Genomic DNA, 27,008 nt, shown 5'->3' with positions numbered 1-27,008 from the left:
AAATAAAATAATTTTTCCACTGTGTCGTGTCTTTTCTAAACAGAATTTTCAGGCTTAGTAGTGGAAGTCGTCTTGTAGACGGAATCCATTACTAAGCTGAGACTTGAAGTTAGCCTCAAAAACAGCTAACACTAACCCCCAATTATTACCCCGATACCCACCGCTACAGGGTGCCAGAAACAGCCAGTACCAACAGGCCAGGAACATCTAAAAATGGTGCTCCTGGTACTAGGCGGTAACAGGCTGGCGTTATTAAGGCTGGGGAGGGACAATAACAATGGTCCTCGCCCACCCTGATAACGTCAGGCTGTTGCTACTTGGTTGGTATCATGCTGAGAAAAAAAATACGGGGAACCCTATGCAATTTTTTTTCTTTATTTATTTATGATAAAAAAAATACATAGGATTCCCCGTATTTTTATTCTTAGCCAGATACCAACCAAGCAGCAACAGCCTGACGTTACCAGGGTGGGTGGGAGAGGACCATTGTCATTGGCCCTCCCCAGTCTAAATAACGCCAGCCTGTTACCGCCTAGGCCCAGGAGCGCCATTTTTGACGCTCTGGGCCTGTTGGTACGGGCTCTTCCCGACACCCCTGTGGCGGTGGGTATCGGAGTAATAATTGGGGGTTAGCACTAGCTGTTTTTTGGGGTAACGCTAAGCCCCGGTTTAGTAATGGATTCCGTCAATAAGACGGCTTCCACTACTAAGCCTGAAAATTCAATAAAAAAAAAAACATGATACATTGAAAAAATTATTTTCTTTTAAAAAACACTCACCCACAGCCCTTGCTAAAGGGGTTATCCGAGAAAAAAAACTGTTTTTATATATCAACTGGCTCCAGAAAGTTAAACAGATTTGTAAATTACTTCTATTAAAAATATTCATCCTTTCAGTACTTATGAGCTTCTGAAGTTGAGTTGTTATTTTCTGTCTAAGTGCTCTCTGATGACATGCGTCTCAGGAACCACCCAGTTAAGAAGCAAATCCCCATAGCAAACCTATTCTACTCTGTGCAGTTCCCGAGACAAGCAGAGATGTCAGCAGAGAGCACTGTTATGCAATGTATTCTCAAACAGAGAGCCTCCAACTGTTGCAAAACTACAACTCCCAGCATGCCCAGACAGCCTTTGACTGTCTGGGCATGCTGGGAGTTGTAGTTTAGCAAAAGCTGGAGTCTGTTCACATTATACAAAACGTACAATGTGAACTGAGTCTCATACTTACAACTCTGCCTCCCGTCTGTAGCTCCACCCCTAATGACATTAAAGTGCACCTGTTGTCAACAAAAACTTATATGCATACTATATAATGTAGATAATACATTTATATGTATATTTGTAATATACATTGGTTATGAAATTTGTATATTTATGGGTGAAAAAGTGCTGCCCTTGCACCTATTGTCTGTAAGAAGTCCAAATACAGGACTCTGTAGGCTCCTAGCTTGTCAATAATCCTGATGTGTGAGCCCGTAGCATGTCACAGAGCCTCACTGCACAGAGCCCTGCTTGTCCTCATTGTACAGAGCCCTGCTTGTCCTCATTGTACAGAGCCCTGCTTGTCCTCATTGTACAGAGCCCTGCTTGTCCTCAGCGCACAGAACCCTGCTTGTCCTCAGCGCACAGAGCCCTGCTTGTCCTCAGCGCACAGAGCCCTGCTTGTCCTCAGTGTACAGAGCCCTGCTTGTCCTCACCGCACAGAGCCCCGCTTGTCCTCAGTGTACAGAGCCCTGCTTGTCCTCAATGCACAGAGCCCTGCTTTTCCTCAATGCACAGAACCCTGCTTGTACTCACTGCAGAGTCCTGCTTGTCCTCACTGCACAGATCCATGCTTGTCCTCAGTGTACAGAGCCCTGCTTGTCCTCAATGCACAGAGCCCTGCTTTTCCTCAATGCACAGAGCCCTGCTTGTCCTCACTGCAGAGTCCTGCTTGTCCTCACTGCACAGATCCCTGCTTGTCCTCAGTGTACAGAGCCCTGCTTGTCCTCAGTGTACAGAGCCCTGCTTGTCCTCAGTGTACAGAGCCCTGCTTGTCCTCAGTGTACAGAGCCCTGCTTGTTCTCAGTGTACAGAGTCCTGCTTGTCCTCAGTGTAGAGCGCCCTGCTTGTCCTCAGTGTACAGAGCCCTGCATGTCCTCAGTGAACAGAGCCCTGCATGTCATCAGTGTACAGAGCCCTGCTTGTCCTCACCGCACAGAGCCCTGCTTGTCCTCAGTGTACAGAGCCCTGCTTGTCCTCAGTGTACAGAGCCCTGCTTGTCCTCAGTGTACAGAGCCCTGTTTGTCCTCAGTGTAAGGAGCCCTGCTTGTCCTCAGTGTACAGAGCCCTGCTTGTCCTCAGTGTACAGAGCCCTGCTTGTCCTCAGTGTACAGAGCCCTGCTTGTCCTCAGTGTACAGAGCCCCGCTTGTCCTCAGTGTACGGAGCCCTGCTTGTCCTCAGTGTACGGAGCCCTGCTTGTCCTCAGTGTACGGAACCCTGCTTGTCCTCAGTGTACAGAGCCCTGCTTGTCCTCAGTGTACGGAGCCCTGTTTGTCCTCAGTGTACAGAGCCCCGCTTGTCCTCAGTGTACAGAGCCCTGCTTGTCCTCAGTGTACGGAGCCCTGCTTGTCCACCCTCCCTTCCTGTTTTTGGACTCCTCATAGAGACACAAAGGAAATAGCTGCAGGGACAAAAATATACATATTTTCCATTTTGTCAATGGAAAAAAAAATGTTTTTGATTCCTAAAAGACCAGAAGAAAAAGATAAAGCTGCAAAAAAAAAGAGCTGAGGCTGGAGGGCACACCTGCCCAATCACTCTACTTACAGCAAAGTCCAAATATAGTGATCCTCTGTTCACCGCAGAGTGGCCAATATAATAATGTCTTCTGCAAAACACTAAATTATGAATATGTAGGTTACTATATGCTTAAGTTAAGCCTAACACAGTGACAAAGCAATCGTGCTTTAAACTTTGAACCAAGGGGTCATTTTTACTACATGGCTTGAGAAGGTTGAGGTAGGTGGAGGTAGGTGGAGGTAGGTGGAGGTAGGTCAGCGCACAGACAGATCCTGGACTTCACTTATGCTTACTAGTTTTTGCAACAGTGGTGACAAGGGACAAGCAAGCGGGTGTGTTACGTGTGCGAATGTAAAGAATGACAAGAGAAATAAACAGAAGAGGCGGTTACAAAGTTCTTGGGAACACGGTTTAAAAAAATGCCTTATGTACTATATATAAAGGGGCGCTACTTACTACTTTATTGTTTTGCTTAAATCACAGCGAGAGGACTGAAAAATCTATTTAGCCGAGGGACATAAAAAATAAGTTAAAAAGCATAGAAGACTTTCGCCTTGTTAAAAAAAAAAGTTTGCTTGTTCAGGCGAATAACTGGTTAAATCCTAAATATTTGCTGCAGCCAATGAGTCTGACAGTAAATTAAGGCGAAGGCCAGAACAGTGAGCAATGCTCATAAACCATAATTGCTATGGAATAAAACATGAGGACTTTGACAAGAATACAAAATCTCCCAAATCCTGAAGTTCTAATAATAAAGAGGTAGCGATGCCTTACTATCTTGCAAAGCAGTATTTCTAGAAAAAAAAATGTATATATATATATATATATATATATATATATATATATATATATATATAAAGTTCCTGTCCTTTTTACCATCTAAACAAGGATAACAACCAATATAACAGCAGGATAATAACATGCAAAGGTTAAAACTAACCTCACAAGTAGAGATGAGCGAACTTACAGTAAATTCGATTCGTCACAAACTTCTCGGCTCGGCAGTTGATTACTTTTCCGGCATAAATTAGTTCAGCTTTCCGGTGCTCCCGTGGGCTGGAAAAGGTGGATACAGTCCTAGGAGACTCTTTCCTAGGACTGTATCCACCTTTTCCAGCCCACCGGAGCACCGGAAAGCTGAACTAATTTATGCATGAAAAGTCAGCAACCGCCGAGCCGAGAAGTACGTGACAAATCGAATTTACTGTAAGTTCGCTCATCTCTACTCACAAGCTTACTTAAAGGGGTTATCCAGTAAAAAAAACTTTTTTCATATATATATCAACTGGCTCCAGAAAGTTAAAGAGGTTTGTAAATTACTTCTACTATAAAATCTTAATCCTTTCAGTACTTATGAGCTGCTGAAGTTGAGTTGCTCTTTTCTGTCTAAGTGCTCTCTGACGACACGTGTCTCGGGAACTGCCCAGTTTAGAAGCAAATCCCCATAGCAAACCTCTTCTACTCTGTGCATTTCCCGAGACAAGCAGAGAGCACTGTTGCCAGACAGAAAACAACAACTCCACTTCAGCAGCTGATAATTATTGAAAGGATTAAGATTTTTTAATAGAAGTAATTTACAAATCTGTTTAACTTTCTGGAGCCAGTGTATATAATTATTATATATTTTTTTCCTGGAATACCCCTTTAACACTTAAAGGGATATTCCTATCTCTGTTTTTCCGCTTAGTGGCCCTCTCCTGGCTGTTTCTAGTACCTGGAGGTGGTCAGGATGTCGAAAACAGAAAAAGCTGGTCAGTTACGCATTGACTTTAGCGGGTCAGACAAACAGCATACCCCAAGAAGATATGTAACCATGGTCGCGAGATGCATAACTCACCCGCTTCGGCTTTCTGACCACCACCTGGGGCTGCCAATGGTCAGGATGGGGTCGGAAGGCGACAAAGCAGATATGGGAATATCCCTTTATAGTGAATGGGACAGGTCCATAATGCCCCTCTAACTGCTCCCAGTATCTTATAGCTGTGTAAATATTGTTTGGGAATAGTTTTCTTAGGTTTTCTGTCATGCTATATAAAAAAATATATTAAAAAATTCTGGTAACTAGTCACCGAGGAGGAGAGGCGGCCACGAAGCAGGATATTGTCATGTATCAAAAGAGGCATGGACTCAAGGGACAGGGACATAATACTCCCCCTTTATAAAGCATTGGTACGGCCTTACCTGGAATATGCTGTTCAGTTTTGGTCGCCTGTTCATAAAAGGGACACTGCGGAGTTGGAAAGGGTGCAGAGACGCGCGACTAAACTAATATGGGGCATGGATCATCTTAGCTATGAGGAGCGATTAAAGGAGTTACAATTGTTTAGTCTTGAGAAGAGACGTTTAAGGGGGGATATGATAAATGTATATAAGTATATTAATGGCCCATACAAAAAATATGGAGAAAAACTGTTCCAGGTTAAACCCCCCCAAAGGACGAGGGGACACTCCCTCCGTCTGGAGAAGAAAAAGTTTAGTCTCAAGGGGCGGCACGCCTTCTTTACCGTGAGGACTGTGAATTTATGGAACGGTCTACCTCAGGAACTGGTCACAGCAGGAACAATTAACAGCTTTAAAACAGGGTTAGATACATTCATGGAACAAAATAACATTAATGCTTATGCAGAATTATAAAACTACATCCCTTTCCCTTATCCCCTTACATCCTTCCCTTCAATCCCCTGGTTGGACTTGATGGACGTATGTCTTTTTTCAACCATACTAACTATGACTTACTATGACTATGACTATGACTATGACTTCTAGTCCCAAGCATGAGCCAAACGTGTATTGGGGGTGGTACAGTCCTTTCCTCGCCCTTGCTTGTTTGTATGGTATTTTATTATTTATTGTGATAAACTGAATGAAGGTGGACATTTTTGTACATTAGAAGTTTTTTTTTCTTCTGCACTTTCCTTGGCAGATCATAGTACTTTGATCGAAGAAAGAGATTAAGATAGAAGTCTATCTCCTATAAATTTCTCATCCGCCTCAATACAAGAGGAAGAAGAGAAATCAGATTTGCAGCATGTTGTGCTTTTTGGGTTGTATGGTAGGTAGCAAATAACACACAAAAATCTCATTTTGAAACCTTTTAAAGGGGTATTCCGGGCAAAAACATTGTATCCCCTATTCAAAGGATAGGGGATGAGATGTCTGATCGTGGGGGGGGGGCCCGTTGCTGAGACCCCCCGCGCGATCTCCCTGCATAGAATGCGGGTGCTTAGTCTCCAGTTTCGGAAACCTCCGGGCTTCCGGGACTGGGGACGTGTCGTCACGCCACACCCCCTCAATTCATGTCTATGGGAGGGGGCGTGACTGTCGTCACGCCCCCTCCCATAGACATGAATGGAGGGGGCGTGGCGTGACGTCACGTCCCTAGTCCCAGAAACCCAGAGGTTTCCGAAACTGGAGATTCAGCACCCACATAGAATGCGGGTGCTGCAGGGAGATCGCGGGGGGTCTCAGAAGAGGGCCCCCCCCCACGATCAGACATCTTATCCCCTATCCAACGGATACAATGTTTTTGTTAACATTAACTAAATACAATTGATATTCGAGCTCACATAAATGAGACACAATGCCACTGCTTACAGGTTTCAGACGAACCCTTAGCCATAACAGCCAAAACAAAATAGGTCACCAATCATATCACAAGACAAACGTAGGAGTAATTTACACTGATCCGACGCTCCTATATAAAGGGTAAACATACGTCCGAACAATTATCAATTACCCTAGGCTATTTGTAAGAAAATAAATAAAGACAATATTTAAACCCCAGTATTCTCAGTTAAATTCTCTTAAGCGGATCACAGTATGGGTCCACAAATATAACAATCATATAACAAACATAATAAAATATAAAACCCACCCTCTTACCAAGGCACTAGGGTACAAGGGTTTGTAAAACTCAATGTGGGAGATTTATCAAAACCTGTGAACCGGTGCAGTTGCCCAAAGCAACCAATCAGATTGTTTTTTTTTTCATTTTTAACCCCTTAAGGACATGGCCCATTTTGGCCTTAACCTGATAACGACCATGGACGTCTATGCTCGTCCAATGGCCGTTACCGGGTATGACACAGGCTCTCGACTCAAGCCCGCGTCATAACGGCCGGCCCCCAGCTGATTCTTGTAGCTGGGGGCCGGCGTTAATAGCCGACATGCGGCGATCGCAGCTGCCGGCTATTAACCCTTTAGATCGCCACTGTCAAAGTTGACAGCGGCATCTATAGGTGCCTGTATCCCGTCCCTGGCGGTCCAGTGGGGTGGATCGCCCCCCACCCGGCAGCACAATTGCGGGGGGTGGGGGGGGGGGGGCGATCCACTACTGAGGTAGCCTGAGGGCTTACCTCTCCTGCTGCGGCGGCTCCGGGGCTCTGAATGATACAGCCTGGCAGGGCCAGGCTTTATCAATCGAGCACAGAGCACACAGATCATTGTGGTTTTATGAAACCACAATGATCTGTATGAGGAATCTAATGATTCCCTAAGGGGACTAAAAGTGTAAAAAAAAAAAGTTTAAAAAAAGTTTAAAAACACACACATTAACCCCTTCCTTATTAAAAGTTTAAATCACCCCCCCTTTTCCCAAATTCCATATTAAAAATATGTAACCATAATAAAAATACACATATGTGGTATTGCCGCGTGCGTAAATGTCCGAACTATAAAAATATATCATTTATTAAACCGCACGGTCAATGGCGTACACGCAAAAAAAATCCAAAGTCCAAAATAGCGTATTTTTGGTCACTTTTCATACCATAAAAAAAGGAATAAAAAGCGATCAAGAAGTCCGATGAAAATAAAAATGGTACCAATTAAAACTTCAGATCACGGCGCAAAAAATTAGCCATTAACTCACCCTGTACGCGGAAAAATAAAAAAGTTATAGGTGTCAGAAAAGGACAATTTTAAATGTATAAATTTTCGTGCATGTAGTTATGATTTTTTCCAGAAGTCCGACAAAATCAAACCTATATAAGTAGGGTATCATTTTACTCGTATGGACCTACAGAATAAAGATAAAGTGTCATTTTTACCGAAAAATGTACAGCGTAGAAACAGAAGCCCCAAAATTTACAAAATGGTGTTTTTTCTTCAATTTTGTCGCAAAATGATTTTTTTTCCCGCTTCGCCGTAAATGTTTGTGTAAAATAACTGATGTAAGGTAAGGAGGAAAAAATGAAAGTGTAAAAACAGAAAACCGCTTGGTCCTTAAGGGGTTAAAGGGGTACTTCAGTGGAAAAGTTTATTTTTTTTTCTCATATCACCTGGCTCCAGAAAGTCAAACAGGTTTGTAAATTACTTCTATAAAAAAATCAAAATCCTTCCAGTACTTATCAGCTGTTGTATACTCCAGAGGAAGTTGTTTAGTTCTTTTCTGTTTGACCACAGGGCTCTCTGCTGACACCTCTGTCAGTATCAGGAACTGTCAAGAGTAGAAGAAAATCCCCATAGCAAACCTCTCCTGCTCTGGACAGTTCCTGACATGGACAGAGGTGTCAGCAGAGAGAACTGTGGTCAGACAGAAAAGAACTACACATCTTCCTCTGGAGCATACATCAGCTTAAAAGTACTGGAAGGAGTAAGATCTTTTAATAGAAGTAATTTATAAATCTTTTTAACTTTCTGGCACCAGTTGATTTGAAAAAATAAATAAAAATGTTTTCCACCAGAGTACCTCTTTAAGGACCAGGCCAATAAAAAAAAATTTAGTTTTTGTTTTTTTCCTCCTCTCCTTTAAAAATCCATAACTCTTATTTGTTCACCTACAGATCCAAATGAGGGCTTGTTTTTGCGTGACCAATTGTACTTTGTAGTGACATCTTAAATTTTTCCATAAGATGTACCATAAAGCCAACAAAATCAATATTTGCGGGCAGAAATTTATACCTTATCTATATTCTGTAGGTCAATGTGATTAAAATGATACCTAATTTATATAGTTTTTCTATTATTGTACTACTTTAAAAAAAAAATGCTAACTTTTTTTAAACAAAATTCATTTGCATAAAATTGTCCTTTTCTGACCCCTATAACTTTTTTATTTTTCCATATACGGGGATGTATGAGGGCTCATTTTGTGTGCAGTGATCCAAAGTTTTTATCGGTACCATTTTTGCTTTGATGGGACTTTTTGATTACCTTTTATATTTTTTTCTGATATATGATGTGATTAAAAAAATCTGTATTTTTGGGGTTTGATATTTTTTTTACGTTTGCGCCGTTTACCGTGCTGGATCATAAACATTATTATTGTAATAGTATGGACATGCGGCGATATCAAATAGGTTATTTTTTCTCTTTTTTCTTAAATTTTTTTTCCCTATGGCATAGCATTTTACAGTGTGATCGGCTATCCACTGATCTAGCCTGGCTAAGCCAGTCTACATCAGTGATCAGCTGCAGGAGGCAGGTAAAGGGACCCTCCTCTGCCATTTTTTGCTCACGGAACGCCCACAATCACGTCGCAGGGGTTACATATGCCTCTCAGAGTTACCGAGGATCTTTCACTTTCAACACCGTGATAGGCATTGATCACAACATCTAAAGGCTTAATGCCATTAGCAATGAGTGTCTGGCTACTCATAGTAGCCGACACTCACTGTTCTGAAGCGAGCGCAGCTTCAAAGTCACTTAAAGGAGATCTGTAGTGCAATATAACTTATCGCCAATCCAAAGAATAGGGCATAAGTTATAGATCGCGGGGGGTCCGAGCGCTGAGGCCCCAGGGATTTCCTGGACAGGGCCACAGCAGTATGCTGGAAAGGGGCATGAAAGGCATGATGCGGTGGCTGACACACCCCCTCCATGTACCCCAGAGATACATTGAGGGGGGCGTGTCTGCCGCGGCTTTCTGCTGGGGACGAAACTTCACTTCCTGCAGACTGCTGCGGCCCCGTCCAAGAGATCCAGGGGTCCCCAGCGCTCGGACCCCCCGCGATCTATAACTTATCCCCTATCCTTTGGAGAGGGGATGAATTATTTTGCGCTGGAATACTCCTTTAAGGATTCAGGGCGTACAGGTATGCCCTTGGTCCTTAACAGGTTAAAAAGGCCTTTGAAAATGAAAAGACACAATCTGATTGGTTGCTATAGTCAACTGCAGCACTCAGGATATCCAAATATTACTCCAGGTTAAGGAGCTTTCTATGAAAATCCCCAACACCCCCTCACTTCAGCACCATCACCGTTGTATGAATACTTGTCTATTTAATACCATATTGCAGTAAGCAGTACCCTGGGCTGTGCGGCGTTTAGGGTACTACTTGGTAGGAATTTGTTTACAGCACAGGATGTTTTTAAACACGGTTTCATAAAGATTGCTGGCATCATGAGTGGACATAGAAACATGGTAGGGACACAAATTAATGGCTAACATGTGGTATGTATGGAGCGGTGTGTACACATCTTTAACTATGCTTATAAGCATGCAGCTAAGTGAATAATTTAAAGGGGTACTCCCCCCCCCCCTAGACATCTTATCCCAAAGGATAGTCTGATCTCGGGTGTCCCGCCGCTGGGGACCCCCGCAATATAGCATGCGGCACCCACCTGTTTCTGCTCCAGAAGCGCTGGAGGGTCTGGGTCCCGACCACGGGAACACAAGTTCGTGATGTCATGACTCCGCCCCCGTGTGACGTCACTCCCTGTCTCCTCAATGCAAGTCTATAGGAGGAGGCGTGACGGCCCATAGACTTGCATTGAGGGGACGGGGCGTGACGTCACAGGGGGTGGAGTCGTGACGTAACGAACTTCCGTTTCCGTGGTCGGGACCAAGAACCTCCAGCGCTTCCGGAGCAGAAACAGGTGGTGCCGCATGCCATATTGCGGGGGTCCCCAGCAGCAGGACCCCGTGATCAGACATCTTATCCCCTATCCTTTAGATAGGGGATAAGATGTCTAGGGGTAAAGTACCCCTTTAAGAATCAGGAAGAGTTTTTTTTGCCTCTGAATGTAAGGACAAGTATATTTTCATTCCTTTATAGAAAGCTGTAATCTAAAAAAGAGCCAAACTTAAGACCAATTGACCATTTTAATCAACAGTATTTTTAAAATAGTTTTTCCAAAATTATTGACTTTTACTGAGCAATTATTCTGAGGATAGTCCATGTTCCCCGCCATAAATTTTCTGCAATTCTTTCACGTATCGAACATAAATTATTTAAACGTTTTTTCACTTTCCTCCTCTAAGAGATGGAAACTGGTGTTTTGTGATTTTAACCTTCCTACTGCATGAGAGGTGTGCAAAATACTTGAGGTAAAACTGTTAATCTGGGACTAGCCTATAAAGCAGCTCAAGTAACAGGACTTAGACAGATCCGTTTGAAGTGAACAGTGTTAGTAAGGGCAGCAAGTGCCCACAGATGCAGTCACCACAAATTCCTCCCCCCTCCAATGTCAATATAACAGAGAGAAGTGTAGAGCTTTAATGCTCACATTCAATGCCTTGTGTGTGTTAATTCAACAAATTGCTTCTGGTGTATTCTCGCCTGCACCGTTATGGTCACGTGGACTTCAGAGGACAATAAACTTCTGACCCCTGACAGCTATCTTGCAGTTAACTATATTACAGTCACTTGGATGTATAGAAGCAGGAGGAAAATCAAACAAGAAAAAAAGGGGGTTTGGAACGAGCGCTACTGTTGTTAGGGAAAGAATTAAGGATGCCACGGTAGCACAGGACAGTTTATTGGAATTCAAGAAGAAGGACAACGCGTTTCGGCACTAGCAGTTGCCTTCCTCAGGTCCACAAAACAATTAATTCATAGCGTCCTGTAGTCTGTGTAGTGCTAGGGTGCAATGGCACCCAGGGTCCCGGGACCGACCCGGTGTGATGCGTGGTCACGGCCTGACCCCGTTTTAAACACCGGGACCAGGCGCAGGGCGTACAGGTACGCCCTGCGTCCTTAAGAGTTTAATGTAGTAACACATACAAAAAATAGTTAGGATAGAAGAAAAAGTGTAACTCACCAATCCTTGTAACTCATTAGGTTTAGTATTAAATACTTACATTGTTAGATGATTGGAGAGTGTTACTTTTCCTTTTATCTTGACTATCAAACATAGAAAAGATAGATACTTCCATGAGTAGCTTCTACCTGATAAAGACCGGATTAAACGAAAGAACATCAGTGTTTATGTGGCGGCATTGCCAGACTTTACTCTTTACGTGTTGAGCAATACAGAAGAAAAACAATTGCTGTAATCGTGCTTACTTGAAGAAAAAACGAATACAAAAAGAATGGCGGAAATATGTCAGTTTAACCGCACAGTGACAGGCACGAAAAGACAAAACCACTCAAAGTGTTGCAGAATTGCATTTCACTTTTAATCACCCAACCATCCCCCCCAACTATATTTTATGGTAAAATGAAAGATCTCATTAGTAAGAACCAATGGTTACACAAACAATCCCTCATATGTCTCAGATTGAAAAAAAATGTAAGTTACGGCTCTTAGCAGGCAAGGAGGAAAATAAGAGAAAACACAAAAATGAACAATTTCCTGGTCATTAAAGGGTTAAAGGGATACTCAACTGTCCCAGCGTTCGGAACATTTTGTTCCGAAAGCTGGGTGCAGGCTGCGGGGGTTGTGACATGGCACCACACCCCCTCAATTCAAGTCTGACGGACAAGTCTAACAAAATGTTCTGAATGCTGGGGCAGTGGAGTACCCCTTTAAAAGACATCTACCAGGAAAAATAAGAAAGAAAGATTGAACCAACCAGAAGTATTTATCACCTATTTACTGGAGAGTTGATAAAAGCTATATCAGTAGGGGTGCAACTACTGAGACCTCCTATAGAACATCATTTTATTTGTACAATTGCGTCACATTTCTTATTTTTCTTTAGGCCATGCTAGTAATACCGGCCTCTAGTCATGCGAGTTGGCCGACAGCTATTAAAAGTGTAATGTCACTTTAAGATGGGCACAGCAACAGTCTGAGTTAAGAGATCCGGCAAATGTGTTTTTTTTTCCCCCCCATGTTTTCAAAAACTGAACGTCCTTCTCTAGTGTCTAACAATAATATATTTTAATGTATCTCGAAGGGCCGGTCTTCCTTTATTTTTGCCAATAAAGCATCCTCAGGAGAAAATAGCTTGTTTTCTTATGCATCGGAGACAAAGGCCACAATGAGATGAGAAATAAATGTTGCCAGTAAAATGACGTCACAGTAACCGCACGCTGCTGGAATGGTCAAAAATTGCTTCTGTTCCAAACACATAAACCTGGGAATGGCATAAAGTGACAGATCGTAAGCAGCCCCACCGAGTAGTAGTAACTCTACAGTAAATATCATGTTACGAAGAATTTGCTAAGACATAGATATAGGATTTTAAGCATATTTTATTATTAATTTATATATGTTTTCATAAAATAATGGTTAATATTTAAAAAAATTATGAGGATTCAGCCAATGAAGTAGGCTAGTAAACCCCTTCTTGGAATCCAACTCTCCCGGCTAACCGGGGTTTGGCTTCTCTAAGCTCCAGCATTCAGCTGTTATCCCTAAGGAAATCTGTGTGTGGCCACTCATTTCCCCCACAGCAGACAATGTAGGTTAATGTAGTAGTCAAATAAATGGTTAAATATGTAATATATGGGCACATCAAGTCCACCAGACTAGGAGCTGCTCTTGGCAGTGGCATAATGTGCTAATTCATAGAGCGGAGGAAGCCATATGCCCTGGTAGCTCAACCCCATTTACAGGGGTTTCTCAGCTTTGGTGCTACCTACATGTAAAAAAAAAAAAAAAAAAAATTCTATGGCGTTTATGGTGAGAAATTCTTTATTTAAAAAAAATGAACTTACAAGGAGAGTCACAAGAAACTATTTCAATGAACAGTCCCTATGGGGAAATAGTAAGTAGTGGTCGAGCAAAAGAACCTCTATGTGGTGCTGCTGGTTCCGTGGATAGGTGTAATGAATCAAATCCGGAGAAGAGTAGTTTTAAAAAGGTGGGAGGTTTATTGTATAACAATAAAACCAATGCAGAATAGGACTACGCGTTTCGGGGGAGCCAGGATTACTTTCCTTCCATGTGCACATGGCCAAAGGAGCTGAATAATTTACTGAAACATTAGCTGCTGGTGGTTTAGTGTCCTACAACATAGTGACAATTTCCAATTCAGTTTTCCAAGCTGTCATATGGTAAAAGTTAGAGCAACGTAACATTTATACAATAATATAGTTATTTATCATTACTATCACCCCATGAATTTAAGCCCACCAGCTACTTAAGTACTTAAAGGGGTACTCTGGCCCTGAGACATCTCATCCCTTATCCAAAGGATAAGATGTCTCACCGCGGGGGTCCCGGCGCTAGGGAGCCTCGCAATCTTGTATTCACCACCCACCTGTTTGAGCTGCACGCTGCGGTGCCAGCTCACAAACAGCCGGGTGGTGACCATGGGGCCGGAGTATCGTGACGTCATGACGCCGCCCCCGCTATGCAAGTCTATGGGAGGGGGCGTGGCGGCCGCCACGCCCCCTCCCATAGACTTGCATAGCGGGGGCGGGGGGGTGACGTCACACGGGGGCGGAGTCGTGACATCACGATACTCCGGCCCCGTGGTCACCACCTGGCTGTTAGTGAGCTGGCACCGCAGCGTGCAGCTCAAACAGGTGAGTGGCGAATACAAGATTGCGGGGGTCCCCAGCGGCGGGACCCCCCCCCGGTGAGACATCTTATCCCCTATCCTTTGGATAAAGCTATGTCCATGTCATTTTCAAATGGAGAAACCAAATGTTACTGACTGGTTTAATGCCTAGGAGGACATAGGGTGTGCGTAAAGAGGGAATACCTTCAATACCGATAGGCTTGATGGTAAACTGGAAGCATTTGTCCAATTCTCTGCCGAATGAGTTTACTACTGTCATAATTTAGTGAATGTGGTCCAAGAACATCTTTCATACGAAAACTTAAGCTTTCCTAGCTTTTATGTGGTAAAATGACATCAAATTTACATTTATGTACCCCACCCCCCGAATCATTAATATCATCCCACAAAAGCTTGGCTCGGCAACTATTAATGATCATACGAATGGGGTAATAAAACAAGTTAATGATAGTACAATTGTTTTTAATACACATTTACAAAACTAATTAAATAATTATAACAGCAATTACGAAATGCAATGTTTTTTTTTTATCTTTTCACAACCAAAAGAATGAATTTCTAAAATACATTTCAAGGAAAATCTTGTCCCAAAGAGGTGACAGAACAATAATAACATAATAGTAACCACAAATGATGTAGAAAAAAAGGAAAAAAAGAGCGGCATGTTAGGCAGGACACAGTTTTCCATTGGAAACACATCCACTTTACATTATTTTCCAGATGTATAATAAAATGTACGTCGGATATCTTAATTGTATGTGATTAAAGGTTTTCTGACTATTTACATTTAATTGAAATCATTAAAAGGATATTTTTTTTATTTATTTATTTTTTATTTATTTTTTTTAAACTGGGAAAGATTGACCAATAAAGCTATATTATATATATATATATATATATATATATATATATATATATATATATATATATATCTAAAAATAAAAAAAGCATAGCTTAAAGCTACAGTATCAAAATGTTCCATGACCACCCAAGTACAGTTAAGATGTATAAAATAAAAATAAAAAGTTGTACTTCTTATAACAATTTAACGTAGCCTGACCACACACAGATTGTGGCAATGTATATATGCATATTAAGGGAAATTGAACAACAATGTAAGGGAACGTAAATTTGAATGTGTGCCATTTCCTGACCGATAGCTTTCAGGAAGGCTTAAAACTATAAAATTACGAGTAAAAGAAATTCAGCAGCTAAAAATTGACAGACTTACATATAAACACAAATACATTTATTTTTTATTTTTTTTTATTTGGGGGATTTAGATTATCCTGGAAAGTAAAAAAAAAAAATGTAAAAAAAATATTTTAAAATATAAAAAATATTGAAAACGTATTTTCTTTTCTTCCCTCTGTTTTATTATTGCCAAGGAGTTAATAAATTACAAGTAATAATTTTACAGAAATGCAAAGTCTCCAACACTAGTCAGGAAATAAAAGAAGAAGACTAATTAAAATAATGTGCACAAATGTGATGTAGAAAAGAAAAATTCTGCTGCGGCTCAAATATTAAATTTCAATTAAATGAGTGCCTAGCCATTTTTGTTTTATTATTATTATTATATTATTCTGTAAGGAAAAAGATTGAAATTTATAGGAGAAGGAAAAGTTTGTGGAGTCACAATATTAATTACCAAACGGATGCGTGTTTTCACAAAGTACACAAATTAAAGCTGATATAGGAAGCTTAGCATTTATGGTTCGTTCGGTGTAGACCAAGTCTACAAACAGTGGCTTATTTATAATGGAGAATGTTTTATGGAAAAAAGGATTTTCGTGTTTTAGCTTATAACACTGTGCATTTTTTTTTTTCACCCACCTTATTTTTTTTTTTTATGTTCATTTTTTACTTTCATGACACAAAACAAACAGTTGTTGTCAGCTAAAACCGACCTACACAGAGGGCCTATTTATGCTCGTGCTAAAAGGGAAAATGGCACCTTCAGAATATGAAAGAAACGGGAATGCAGAAGCATATCTTAATTATTAAAACGCAATATCAAAAATAAAACTTGTACAGAAAGTATTAAAATACTATTATCTCTTATGAAGAAAATAAAACCTTGGATTATAGTTATGGGACATGAAGAAGTTGATGAATATTCTTTATTATTCCTTCATGTAAAACTACGACATAGAGAATCTCAGTAGTCTGGATCGCACAGAGACAACACGGAGAATCATTTCTAATACATCCATGTCTGGCACAAGAATGGAGCTTAGTGAAAATCCTCCTAGTGTCTTAAAGGGGTACTCCACCCCTAGACATCTTATCCCCTATCCAAAGGATAGGGGATAAGATGTCTGATCGCGGGGGTCCCGCCGCTGGGGACCCCCACAATATAGCATGCGGCACCACCTGTTTCTGCTCCGGAAGCGCTGGAGGGTCGAGGGTCCCGAACACCGGAACGGAAGTCCGTGACGTCACGACTCCGCCCCTGTGTGACGTCACGATCTGTCCCCTAAATGCAAGTCTATGGGAGGTACAGCTTTTTGGTTTGCTTCTTTGTCAAGGGTCGGGGTGACAAAGCTGGCGTTCTCCAGTGAAACGTCGGGGGGGTCTACGCGTGTGGTATTTTAATCGCATAGGGAAAGACCACAATAGGGAGAGCTTGTTGCAAATGACTGATGCCAAATTAAGTCAATGCAAGGGGCAGATTTATTGAACCTCTATGGTCGGCAAGATTAATGAACGCTCTGCAAAGTAACATCGCAACAATCCACGATTCTAAAGTGGATACATATAGAATATAAATAAAGGTCTTCATCCCCTATGTAATTTTAATTGCTATATCACTGTTTATATGAGAAAGTAAATAATAAAAGTTACATTTATGGGGGAATCCCTAGTACCGGGAATTAGTCCCATCTGTGCCTAGGCTCAGATGGGAATTTGAGACTACTATTGGAAACCCCCAATCTTCGGCTCTCCCATAGAGCTATATAGAGGGGGCGCTTCTGGCAGGGGTCATGAGGCGCCACTGTGAAGGTGAGCCAGGGCTCCAAACAGGAGATCATGGGGGGCCCAAGTGCTCGGACCCCCCCCCGCAATCTAAAACTTATCCCCTATCCTTTGGATAGGGGATACGTTTTTTTTCCATGATACTTGGCCTTTAAAATAATTTTATTTTGACCCCTATAACTTTTCATTTTTCTGTCTATGTGGCCGCTTGAGGGTTTCTTTTTTTCACTGCGGTCTGCAATTTTTATTGGTAACACATTTGCATATTTGTAACTTTTTGATTTCATTTTTTTTTTTAGATGTGATATGACCAAAAATCTATAATTTTGGTCTACAATATTATTTTGAGCTTATGTCGTTCACTGTACAGGATCAATAATTTCAATAATATTAATATTTATATAGCGCCAACAAATTCTGCAGCACTTTACAATTATGGGGATATAAATAAAGACAACTATCAGACATTACAATATTACACACTAAATATTCAAACAGGAGAAGTGGGGGATGGGGGTGAGACGAAAAAAATAAGTTTTATAAATCAAGTATAAAAGTGGGTGAAACAGTCACTAGTTAATTTCTGAATGTCTAAAGTGCAGAGAGCGTAGGGGAAGATTGCCAAATATGGCACTTTTGATATCTCCAAGACCCAGAGGCCTCATAAGAGGGAAAAGTGATAGAAATGTAGCTCACTTAAAGGGCCTGCTTAAAGAGATGTCTTATTAGGGCATGTTTAACACCTTCAGGAGCTGATTGTGGCTAATGCCAGACATCACTGATCACGGTGATGCCCAAAATAAACCCCTTAGACGCAGTGATTAAAGTTGATTGCGTAGTCTAAAATGTAAAAAAAAAAATTACGAATCCGGCTGCTCAGCGGAGCTGATCTGGACCCCCGCGTCAAAACCATGGTGTGCTAATCAGCTGAGAGGATGGCGGGACGGCCCTTACCTGCCTCCTCGCCATCTGATTGGTGCTCCAATGCTCCAGTCAACCATGGCAGGCTGAAGCAATGGAGCACTGATAACGCTGATCAATGCTATGCTATGGCATTGAACATTGTAAGCAATCTAAGGATTACAAGAATTTGTGTAAAAAATGTATAAAAAAAATTACTGTGATTTAACCCCTTCCCAAATAAAAGTTTGAATCACCCCACCTGTACCATAAAAAATATGTAAACAATAATAAACATGAACATATGTTGTATCGCTGCATGCGAAAATGTCAGAAAGATAAAAATATAACTTTAGTTAAACCACATGGTCAACGGTGTATACGTTTTTTTTATTTTTTTATTTATAAAAAAGCGATAAAAAAGCCCCATCAAAACAAAAATGGTACCGGTAAAGACAACAGATCACAGCTCACAAGATGAGCCCTGACACATTCCTGTATACTGAAAAATAAAAAAAAGTTATAGGGGTCAGAAGAGAACAATTTTAAACATGCTAATTTTTGTACAAAAAGTTATAAATTAAGAAGTAAAACCAAATAAAACATATATAACTTGCGTATCGTTGTAACAGTATGGACCTAAAGAATAAAGATAAGGTGTCATTTTTACCGAAATAAGCACTGCGTAGAAGCGGAAGCCCCCAAATTTTTTTTTTTTTTGTTTCCCATAGATTTTATGGTGACATGACGGATTTCATTACAAAGTAAAATTGGTGGCACATTAAACAAGCCCTCATATGGGTCTGTAGGTGGAAAATTGAAAGGGTATGATTTTTAGAAGGTAAGGAGGAAAAAACAAAGTGCAAAAAAAAACAAAAAAACCTTAAGGGGTTAAAACAGTGGATGTGGGGTTAAGTGTGAGGGTTTGGGGAATTCTAAAGAATTGCTACTGTACGAGCAACGTCTTAGAAGATGGTAGACATAGACGAGGGAGCAGATGTAGGGAGAAGCAGCACTGGGTGAGATATGTGGGTGAGTGTGAGGATTTAAGACACTATTCTGGACTGAATGGGTAACCAGTGTAGTGACTATAAAAACAAGCAATCTCCAGGTAGCAGAGCGGGATCAATGGAAGCGCTGAGACCAGATAAGAAGTTAAAAGGATTTATTTCCCATAATGCAACGCGTTTCACGGTCACCCGCTTCCTGAGGAAGCGGGTGACCGTGAAACGCGTTGCATTATGGGAAATAAATCCTTTTAACTTCTTATCTGGTCTCAGCGCTTCCATTGATCCCGCTCTGCTACCTGGAGATTGCTTGTTTTTTTCGTGATTCTATTTCAGCGGGACGAAGCTGCAGAGACCCTTTGATGATACGCCCTGTTCCATTGTTGTACTTGGTTGGAGTACAACTTCATGTGGTAAGCGCAATTCACACTTAGCGTTACCAACTCACCTTTGGTATTACACTACGGAGCGCATCCGTTTGTGCTTTTTTTTTTATTTCAGTGTAGTGACTGACACAGGAAAGGCATTGGTGTAATGGCTGGAAAAGAAGGTGAGACTGGCTACAGCATTTAGGACATACTAGAGATGGGGAGAGTTTAGAGAAGGGAAGGCCCATTAGTGGTACGATAGTCAAGGTGTGAATGAATCAAAGCAACAATGAGAGTTTTAGCTTTGTCAATAGTGAGAAAGGAGAAGATTCTGGAAATGTTTTTGAGGTGCAGGTGACAAGAATGTGACAGGGACTGAATAGAGGGAGTTAAAGGGAACCAATCAGAAGATTTTAGCATATATAACGCTTGGCAATGCGTTATATATGCTAAAATCGTTATCCTCCCCTTCCCCATGGCCCCGCCCCAAGGCTTGAATGCTCGCGTCATCTTTCTGCTCCCTAAGCAGACGGAGCAGAGCGGTGACGCAAGCCGTCATTCAAGCCGTCATTCAAGCCGTCGGGGCGGGGCCACGGCCTCAGCGAACAGAGCTGGTAAGTGAAAGTTCCTGCTCAGGGGACTACTTGCCGGGCGGCTCAGGGGGACTTTATAACTCAATATCTTCACCATCCCTGGGGGCACAAACATCACCCGGGAATGGTGAGGATAACGATTTTAGCATATATAATGCATTGCCAAGCGTCATATATATTAAAATCTGCTGATTGGTCCCCTTGAAAGACAGGTCGGGGTCTAGTATAACTCCAAGACAACGAGCTTGCTGCCTGGTAGTTCTGGTAATAATAACAGATTTTAATAGTTCGGACTATTAATATGTTCGGACTATAAATATGTTTTTATTTTTTTTTATTTTATAAATGTGAAAATGGGGGTCATTTAAATTTTTGATAGGGGAGGGGCATTTATACATTCTAATATATGTAATATATGATTTAAAATATATATATTTTATAGGGGTCTTTTTTAAGCAATGCTTGGATCGCTAATACTGAATAATGGTATATAATTGCATAGCATTACTCAGTATGAACAGTGATCTACTGATAAAGTCTGCCTAAGGCCCTGGAACCATTTAAATCGATCACACCCCCACATATATGTTGCAGGGGTGCTAATAGGACTGGGGACTGTCATTAAGGCTCTTAAGTGATGTGATTGTTATTGATAAAGGGCCAGGTGGCCAGGGTGTACAGGTACGCCCAGTGTTGTCTACCGATAATACCGATTTGGTTTAATGTACCGAATGTAATAAATATAAGGGTCTGAATGCCAGATATTGCCCAAACTCCACTAACCTCAAATTGTGAAGTTTCTAACCACAGAGAGGCGACCTGTGTTAAAGGGGTATTCCGATGCTTAGACATCTTATCTCCTATCCAAAGGATAGGGGATAAGACGCTTGACCGCGGGAGTCCCGCCACTGGGAACCCCCGTGATCTTGCACGTGGCACCCCGTTTGTAATCAGTCCCCGGAGCGTGTTCGCTCCGGGTCTGATTACGGGCGATCACAGGGCGGCGTGTGACCTCACGCCTGCGCCCCCGTGTGACGTCACGCTCTGCCCCTCAATGGGCTTGCATTGAGGGGCGGAGCGTGACATCACACGGGGGAACAGGTGTGACGTCACAAGCCGCCAGCCCTGTCACGGGGGTCCCCAGTGGGGGGACTCCTGCGGTCAGGCATCGTATCCCCTATCCTTTGGATAGAGGATAAGATGTCTAAGCACCGGAGTACCCCTTTAAGCAGAGTCTGGGGTTAAGTGCAAAAGATTTTTGGGCAGGAGTTTGCTACTTGGTAACAGAAGAAAACAAAGACATGGCACAAGTATCTTTAAAAAATAAATAAAAATTTACATGGTTACAGTTACAAAACACCTTATCCCCTATTTGGCCATCAATAAACTGTCTTCAATGATTAATATATATATACAAAAACATTTCTTCACACCGTGGAAACATTCTCATAGACATAGACTTATCAGTGTTATTTATTCAGTTCTAAGTGAATTTTACCTGTGGATTTCCTTGCATTCCTTCTGCAGTATAATACGCGATGAGTTAACACAAAAGGGTAAAACCTCTTGACATGTAATTACCCTAGTAGACATTATTCCTTTACTTGGATCACTTAGGATCACTAGTATATTTGAATAATGTAAAATGTCAAAAATAACATTAGAGACAATGATTTATTTCAGCTTTTATTAATCATTTTCCCAGTGGATCAGAAAATTTCCTTTAAAATTGTCTAATGGGTCCCACTTTTTGAGGCATTCCACAAGCTTCTAAAAAAGAAAAAAACAAAAACACAGAATTCTAGTATGGCCGAGTCAACCGTGCAGGCTTCCTTGCCTATATACAATTTTTTTTTTTTATTGTGCCCATATATTTTTTTTATGGGATTAAGGTCAGTGCTATGTGATGGCCACAAAACTACCGTCACTATGTTGTTCTTAAAGGGTACCTTTCATCAAAAAATATTTTGATATATTATAGATTAATGTATGCAGAATAACTTTCCAATTGCGTGTTATTAAAAAAATATGCTTCTTTCTATTTAATTGACCACTTTGAAAAAATGACCACTAGGGGTCTCCCTACCAGTCCTTTTTTTTTTTTTTTATAGATTTCAGACTCATGCAGGAGTCCTAAATCCCAGACTGCATCCGGGACACAGACAAATTCACCACTGCTCACTGCCAGGGATTTTTTCTGTGTCCTGGCTGCAGTCTGAGATTTAGGACTCCAGTATGAGTCTGAAATCTATTAAAAAAAAAGGACTGGTAGGGAGACCCCTAGTGGTCATTTTTTCAAAGTGGTAAATTAAATAGAAAGAAGCATATTTTTTTAATAACACGCAATTGGAAAGTATTTGAAATTGTGCAAGCAAATATAAATAAACTTTGTAATGTACATTTTTGCATTAAAAAAATGCCTCTTTTTCCCCTTATTAGTACCCCCCCCCCTCAAATTCATCATTCACTGACAAATAAGATGCCTCAGATTACATGCTGCACATAAAATTCTATGGAGAGGGGAAAGGGAAAGAGGCAGACAAGCTGGTTCCCCTCTTCTGTATAAATAGTGTAGAGGATCCATAATAGAGACTAGGGACAAATCAACAAAAGACATGAAGCCTGCAGAACAGAAATATGATGAAAAATACCATATGAAAGTTACAAACGATTGCATATCCTGAAAAGTTACCTGAAACAACAGGTATGCTTTAAAATGAGACGTCAAACCGCCAGTTATACGAAAAAAATGAAAAAGTTATAGGTCATCAAAATAGATGGATTTTAAACGCACTAATTTGGTTAAAAAGTTTGAGATTATTTTTAAAGCGGTAAAATAGAAAAGTACGTAATCATGGGTATCATATTGACCCACAGAGTAAAGAAAACATGTACGTTTTTTATAAATTGTATGGCGTGAAAACAAAACCTTCCAAAATTAGCAAAATTCAGATTTTCTTTTCAATGTCTCCACACAATTAGTATTTTTTTTGTTGCCCCATACATTTTATGATATAATGAGTCATGTCATTACAAAGGACAACTGGTCGCACAAAAGACAAGCCCTCATACTCGTCTGTAGATGAAAATATAAAAAACAAAAATGCAAAAATAAAACTGGTCTGGTCCTTAAAGGGGTTCTCCGGTGCTTACACATCCAAAGGACAGGGGATAAGATGCCTGATCGCGGGAGTCCCGCCGCTGGGGACCCCCGGGATCTTGCACGCGGCACCCCGTTTGTAATCAGTCCCCGGAGCATGTTCGCTCCGGGTCTGATTACCGACGATCACTGGGTCGGCGGCATGTGACGTCACGCCTCTGCCCCCGTGTGACGTCACGCTTAACCCCTCAATGCAAGCCTACAGGAGGGAGCTATCACACCCCATCCTGTAGGCTTGCATTGAGGGGGCGGAGCGTGACATCACACAGGGGTGGAGCCGTGACGTCACTATGCTCCATCCCCGTGATCGCCAGTAATCAGACCTGGAACGAGCACGCACCGGGGACTGATTCTAAATGGGTGCAGCGTGGAAGATCACGGGGTCCCCAGCGGCGGGACCCCCGCGATCAGGCATCTTATCCCCTATCCTTTGGATAGGGGATAAGATGTCTTAGCGCCGGAATACCCCTTTAAAAAAAGGCAACTGAAAAATAAAAGAAGCAATCTGATTGGTTTCTATGGGCAACTGGGCAACTTTTCCTCTGCACAGGTTTTGATAAATCTCTCCCACAATTTCCATAAACAAAATCATTGGACTGGAGGACTGGATAAATCATAGAAGTCAGGCCGCCAATGTCTATAAAAGAAATACATCTGGCAAACATCATTCAAGAGTCACATTTACTGAACCTTATTTTTAATTCTGTTTTACAATAAGTCCTGGCCATATTTGTCTACAGAACCGCTAACAAACCCTTAAGTGCTGCAACCTGTCCAACAGTAATTCTTCTGAGAACATGGTGCGGTTCCACGCAAACTCCATACTAAGCCAATGCTAGTAGGTGCGTTTGCTTATTTCAATTATTTGGAGACTCCTCTCCTAGTAAAACCCCTTCATTGTACAAGAAGGATTTCTTCTAAGGCTTGTGAACAAATGGCAGTTCTACAACAATCCAGTTAAACTACTATCAAAAATTACTATTAACCCCTTCCCGCAAATGGATGTATATGTACATCCACTGCGGGCTCCCGCTGTATGACGCATGCTCAGCAGGTGAGTGCTAATCATACCCGGTGAGTCCCGGTTGCCATCAGCAACCTGGACCCATGGCTAATGCCGGACATCGCCGTTCGGGTTGATGTCCGGCATTAACCCTATAGACACCGCGATAAAAATTTGAGTTTGGTGTCTAAAAGCGGTTAATTACATTCCCGGCTAGCTCAATGGGCTAATCGGGACTGCCGCAGCGAAACCGCGATCCCGTTCAGCTGAGAGGACGGGGGTGGGGGGGAGGTGTCTTACCTTCCTCCCGGCCGTCTGATCAGTGCTCCAGGCTGGTGTTCAGCTCTGCCAGGCTAAAGCAATGGAGCACCGATAACACTGATCAATGCTCTCCTATGGAGAAGCATTGATCAGTGTATGAAATCTTAAGATTGCATGTTATAGTCCCCTATGGGGACTAAAAAAAAGTGTAAAAAAATAATAAAAAAAAAGTAAATAAATATGAATAAACCCATTCCCTAATAAAAGTTTTAAATCACCCCCTTTTTTCATTTTTCCAATAAAAATGAAAAAATAAATAAAACTAAACATGTGTGGTATTGACTCAAGCATAAATGTACAAACTATCAAAATATAATGTTAATTAAACCGCACGGTCAAAGGCGCAAGCGTAAAAAAAATTGCTGCAAAAAATAAGCACTCATGCATCCCTATATACGAAAAAATTTAATTATAGGGATCTGAAGTGGACCATTTTAAACATCCTACTTTTAGTGCATGTAGTTATAATTTTTTTAAGTAGTAAAATAAAATAAAAACTATATAAATTAGGTATCCTTGCAACCGTATGGACCTACAGAATAAAGATAAGGTGTCATTTGTTTTGAAAAAGAGCACTGCGTAGAATCGGAAACCCGCCAAGATTTACAAAATGGCGCTTATCCCGCTGTGATGTTGTAAGCCTAGAAAGCTAGATAATGAACACCACCTACATCAGTACAACCAAGCAAATTATAAACACAGACCCTACAAAATCTTCGTGAAAAAATATATGCAGCACTACTGATTTAAAAAATACTTCAGTTTTATTGAACAAGAATTTTTAGAAAATAAAAACAAACACATGGGACATATTAAAAACCATATAGTGGGGGGACATTAGCAATAATATGAAATGAAGTATGGGACCTACTGCAATGCTGATATGACACTTTTATTATTAATTTTTTTTTACTACGCTACAGGGGCTTTAACTGGTTGCAGTCTAAGGACGAGCCGGCTCGTCCTGAGACAGCAACCGGTTTATGGCTCACAACACAAGCCTGCACCATATCGGCTCACCCCCTTCTGATTACTGTAGCTGGGGGCCGCCATTAATAGCCAACATATTAACCCTTTAGATCGCCGCCGTCAAAGCTCACAGCAGCGTCTAAAGGGAGCTTTAACTAGCCCCTGGTGGTCAAGTGGGGCAGTCACGCCCCCTCCCATAGACTTGCATTGAGGGGCCGTGACCATGACGTCATGAGCCTCTGGCGCTGCAACCAACGCTCTAAATGAACGCCATGAGAAACAGGGAGAACGTGGGGGTCCCCAGCGGCGGGACACTCGGGATCAGACATCTTATCCCCTATCCTTTGGATAGGGTATAAGATGTCTAGTACTAGTGCTGGGCGGTATACCGTTATAAACCGGATACAGTTTTTTTTCTCCCACGGTATGGATTTTTGCCCACACCGCTATACCGGTCGGGCCCCTCCCCCACCCTCCGAGTCAATAAAAAAAAAAATTAAACTTACCCGTAATGGGGGTGGCCCGGGCCATCCATCCTTCCTGTAGTGTCCGGCGGCATTCCGGGTGGAGGGTGAACCGGTCCGGGCTGTCCTTCTTCTCCTGGGGTCCTCTTCTCCACTAAGGGCAGGCTCCGGCCTAGTACGCTGCATAGACGCCGCTACGCCATGACGTCAGGTGCGTCACTGCGCAGTTACTAGGACGGAGCCTGCCCGGAGAAGAAGGACAGCCCGGACCGGTTCACCCTCCATCCGGAATGCCGCCGGACACTACAGGAAGGATGGATGGCCCGGACCACCCTCCCCGGACGGTCCCTGCAGCAACTGGGAAGGTGAGTCAGGATTCTGGGATGGACAGGGGGTCTGTATAATATACTATACCTACAGTAGGCCCTACAGCTGTTGCAAAACTACAACTCCCAGCATGCCCGGACAGCCAACAGCTGTCCGGGCATGCTGGGAGTAGTAGTTTTGCAACAGCCAGAGGCACCCCTAGTTGGGAAACACTGACCTATACTATACACTACTATATAGTCCAACATGCTGGGAGTTGTAGTTTTGCAACAGCTGGAGGCTGTAGGTTTGTTTGTTACATCTATTTAAAAGGGTACTCCACTGCCCCAGTGTTCAGATCATTTAGTTCCGCTTCGCCACCTCAATGCAAGTCTCAATGTAAAAAAATAAAAAAAATACCGTGAAATACCGCGATACTTTAGAAAAATACTGTGATACTCATTTTTGGTCATATCGCCCAGCACTATCTAGTACCCCTTTAAGTGGAAACCTATGGGGAGT

At 41.9% G+C, this 27,008-nt stretch overlaps 1 protein-coding gene across 10 annotated transcripts in view; it reads right to left on the bottom strand.

The window, feature by feature from the left end:
* SUPT3H (SPT3 homolog, SAGA and STAGA complex component) overlaps positions 1–27,008 on the bottom strand; it is a 565,704-nt gene that overhangs the window by 374,420 nt on the left and 164,276 nt on the right. The window contains exon 2 of one of the 10 annotated variants that reach the window (XM_056563933.1): positions 11,804–11,891. The exons of the other annotated variants lie outside the window; for them this stretch is intronic. Coding sequence (XP_056419908.1) covers positions 11,804–11,805 — 2 coding nt within the window. The 5' untranslated portion in view covers positions 11,806–11,891. The remainder of the gene's footprint in view (positions 1–11,803; positions 11,892–27,008) is intronic. 10 annotated transcript variants of the gene reach the window in all.

The sequence above is a fragment of the Hyla sarda genome, chromosome 3 (assembly GCF_029499605.1).
Source record: "Hyla sarda isolate aHylSar1 chromosome 3, aHylSar1.hap1, whole genome shotgun sequence".
Classification (NCBI taxonomy): Eukaryota; Metazoa; Chordata; class Amphibia; order Anura; family Hylidae; genus Hyla; species Hyla sarda.
The sequence above is the reverse complement of the archived record's forward strand: the minus strand, read 5'-3'. Positions and strand labels throughout refer to the sequence as shown.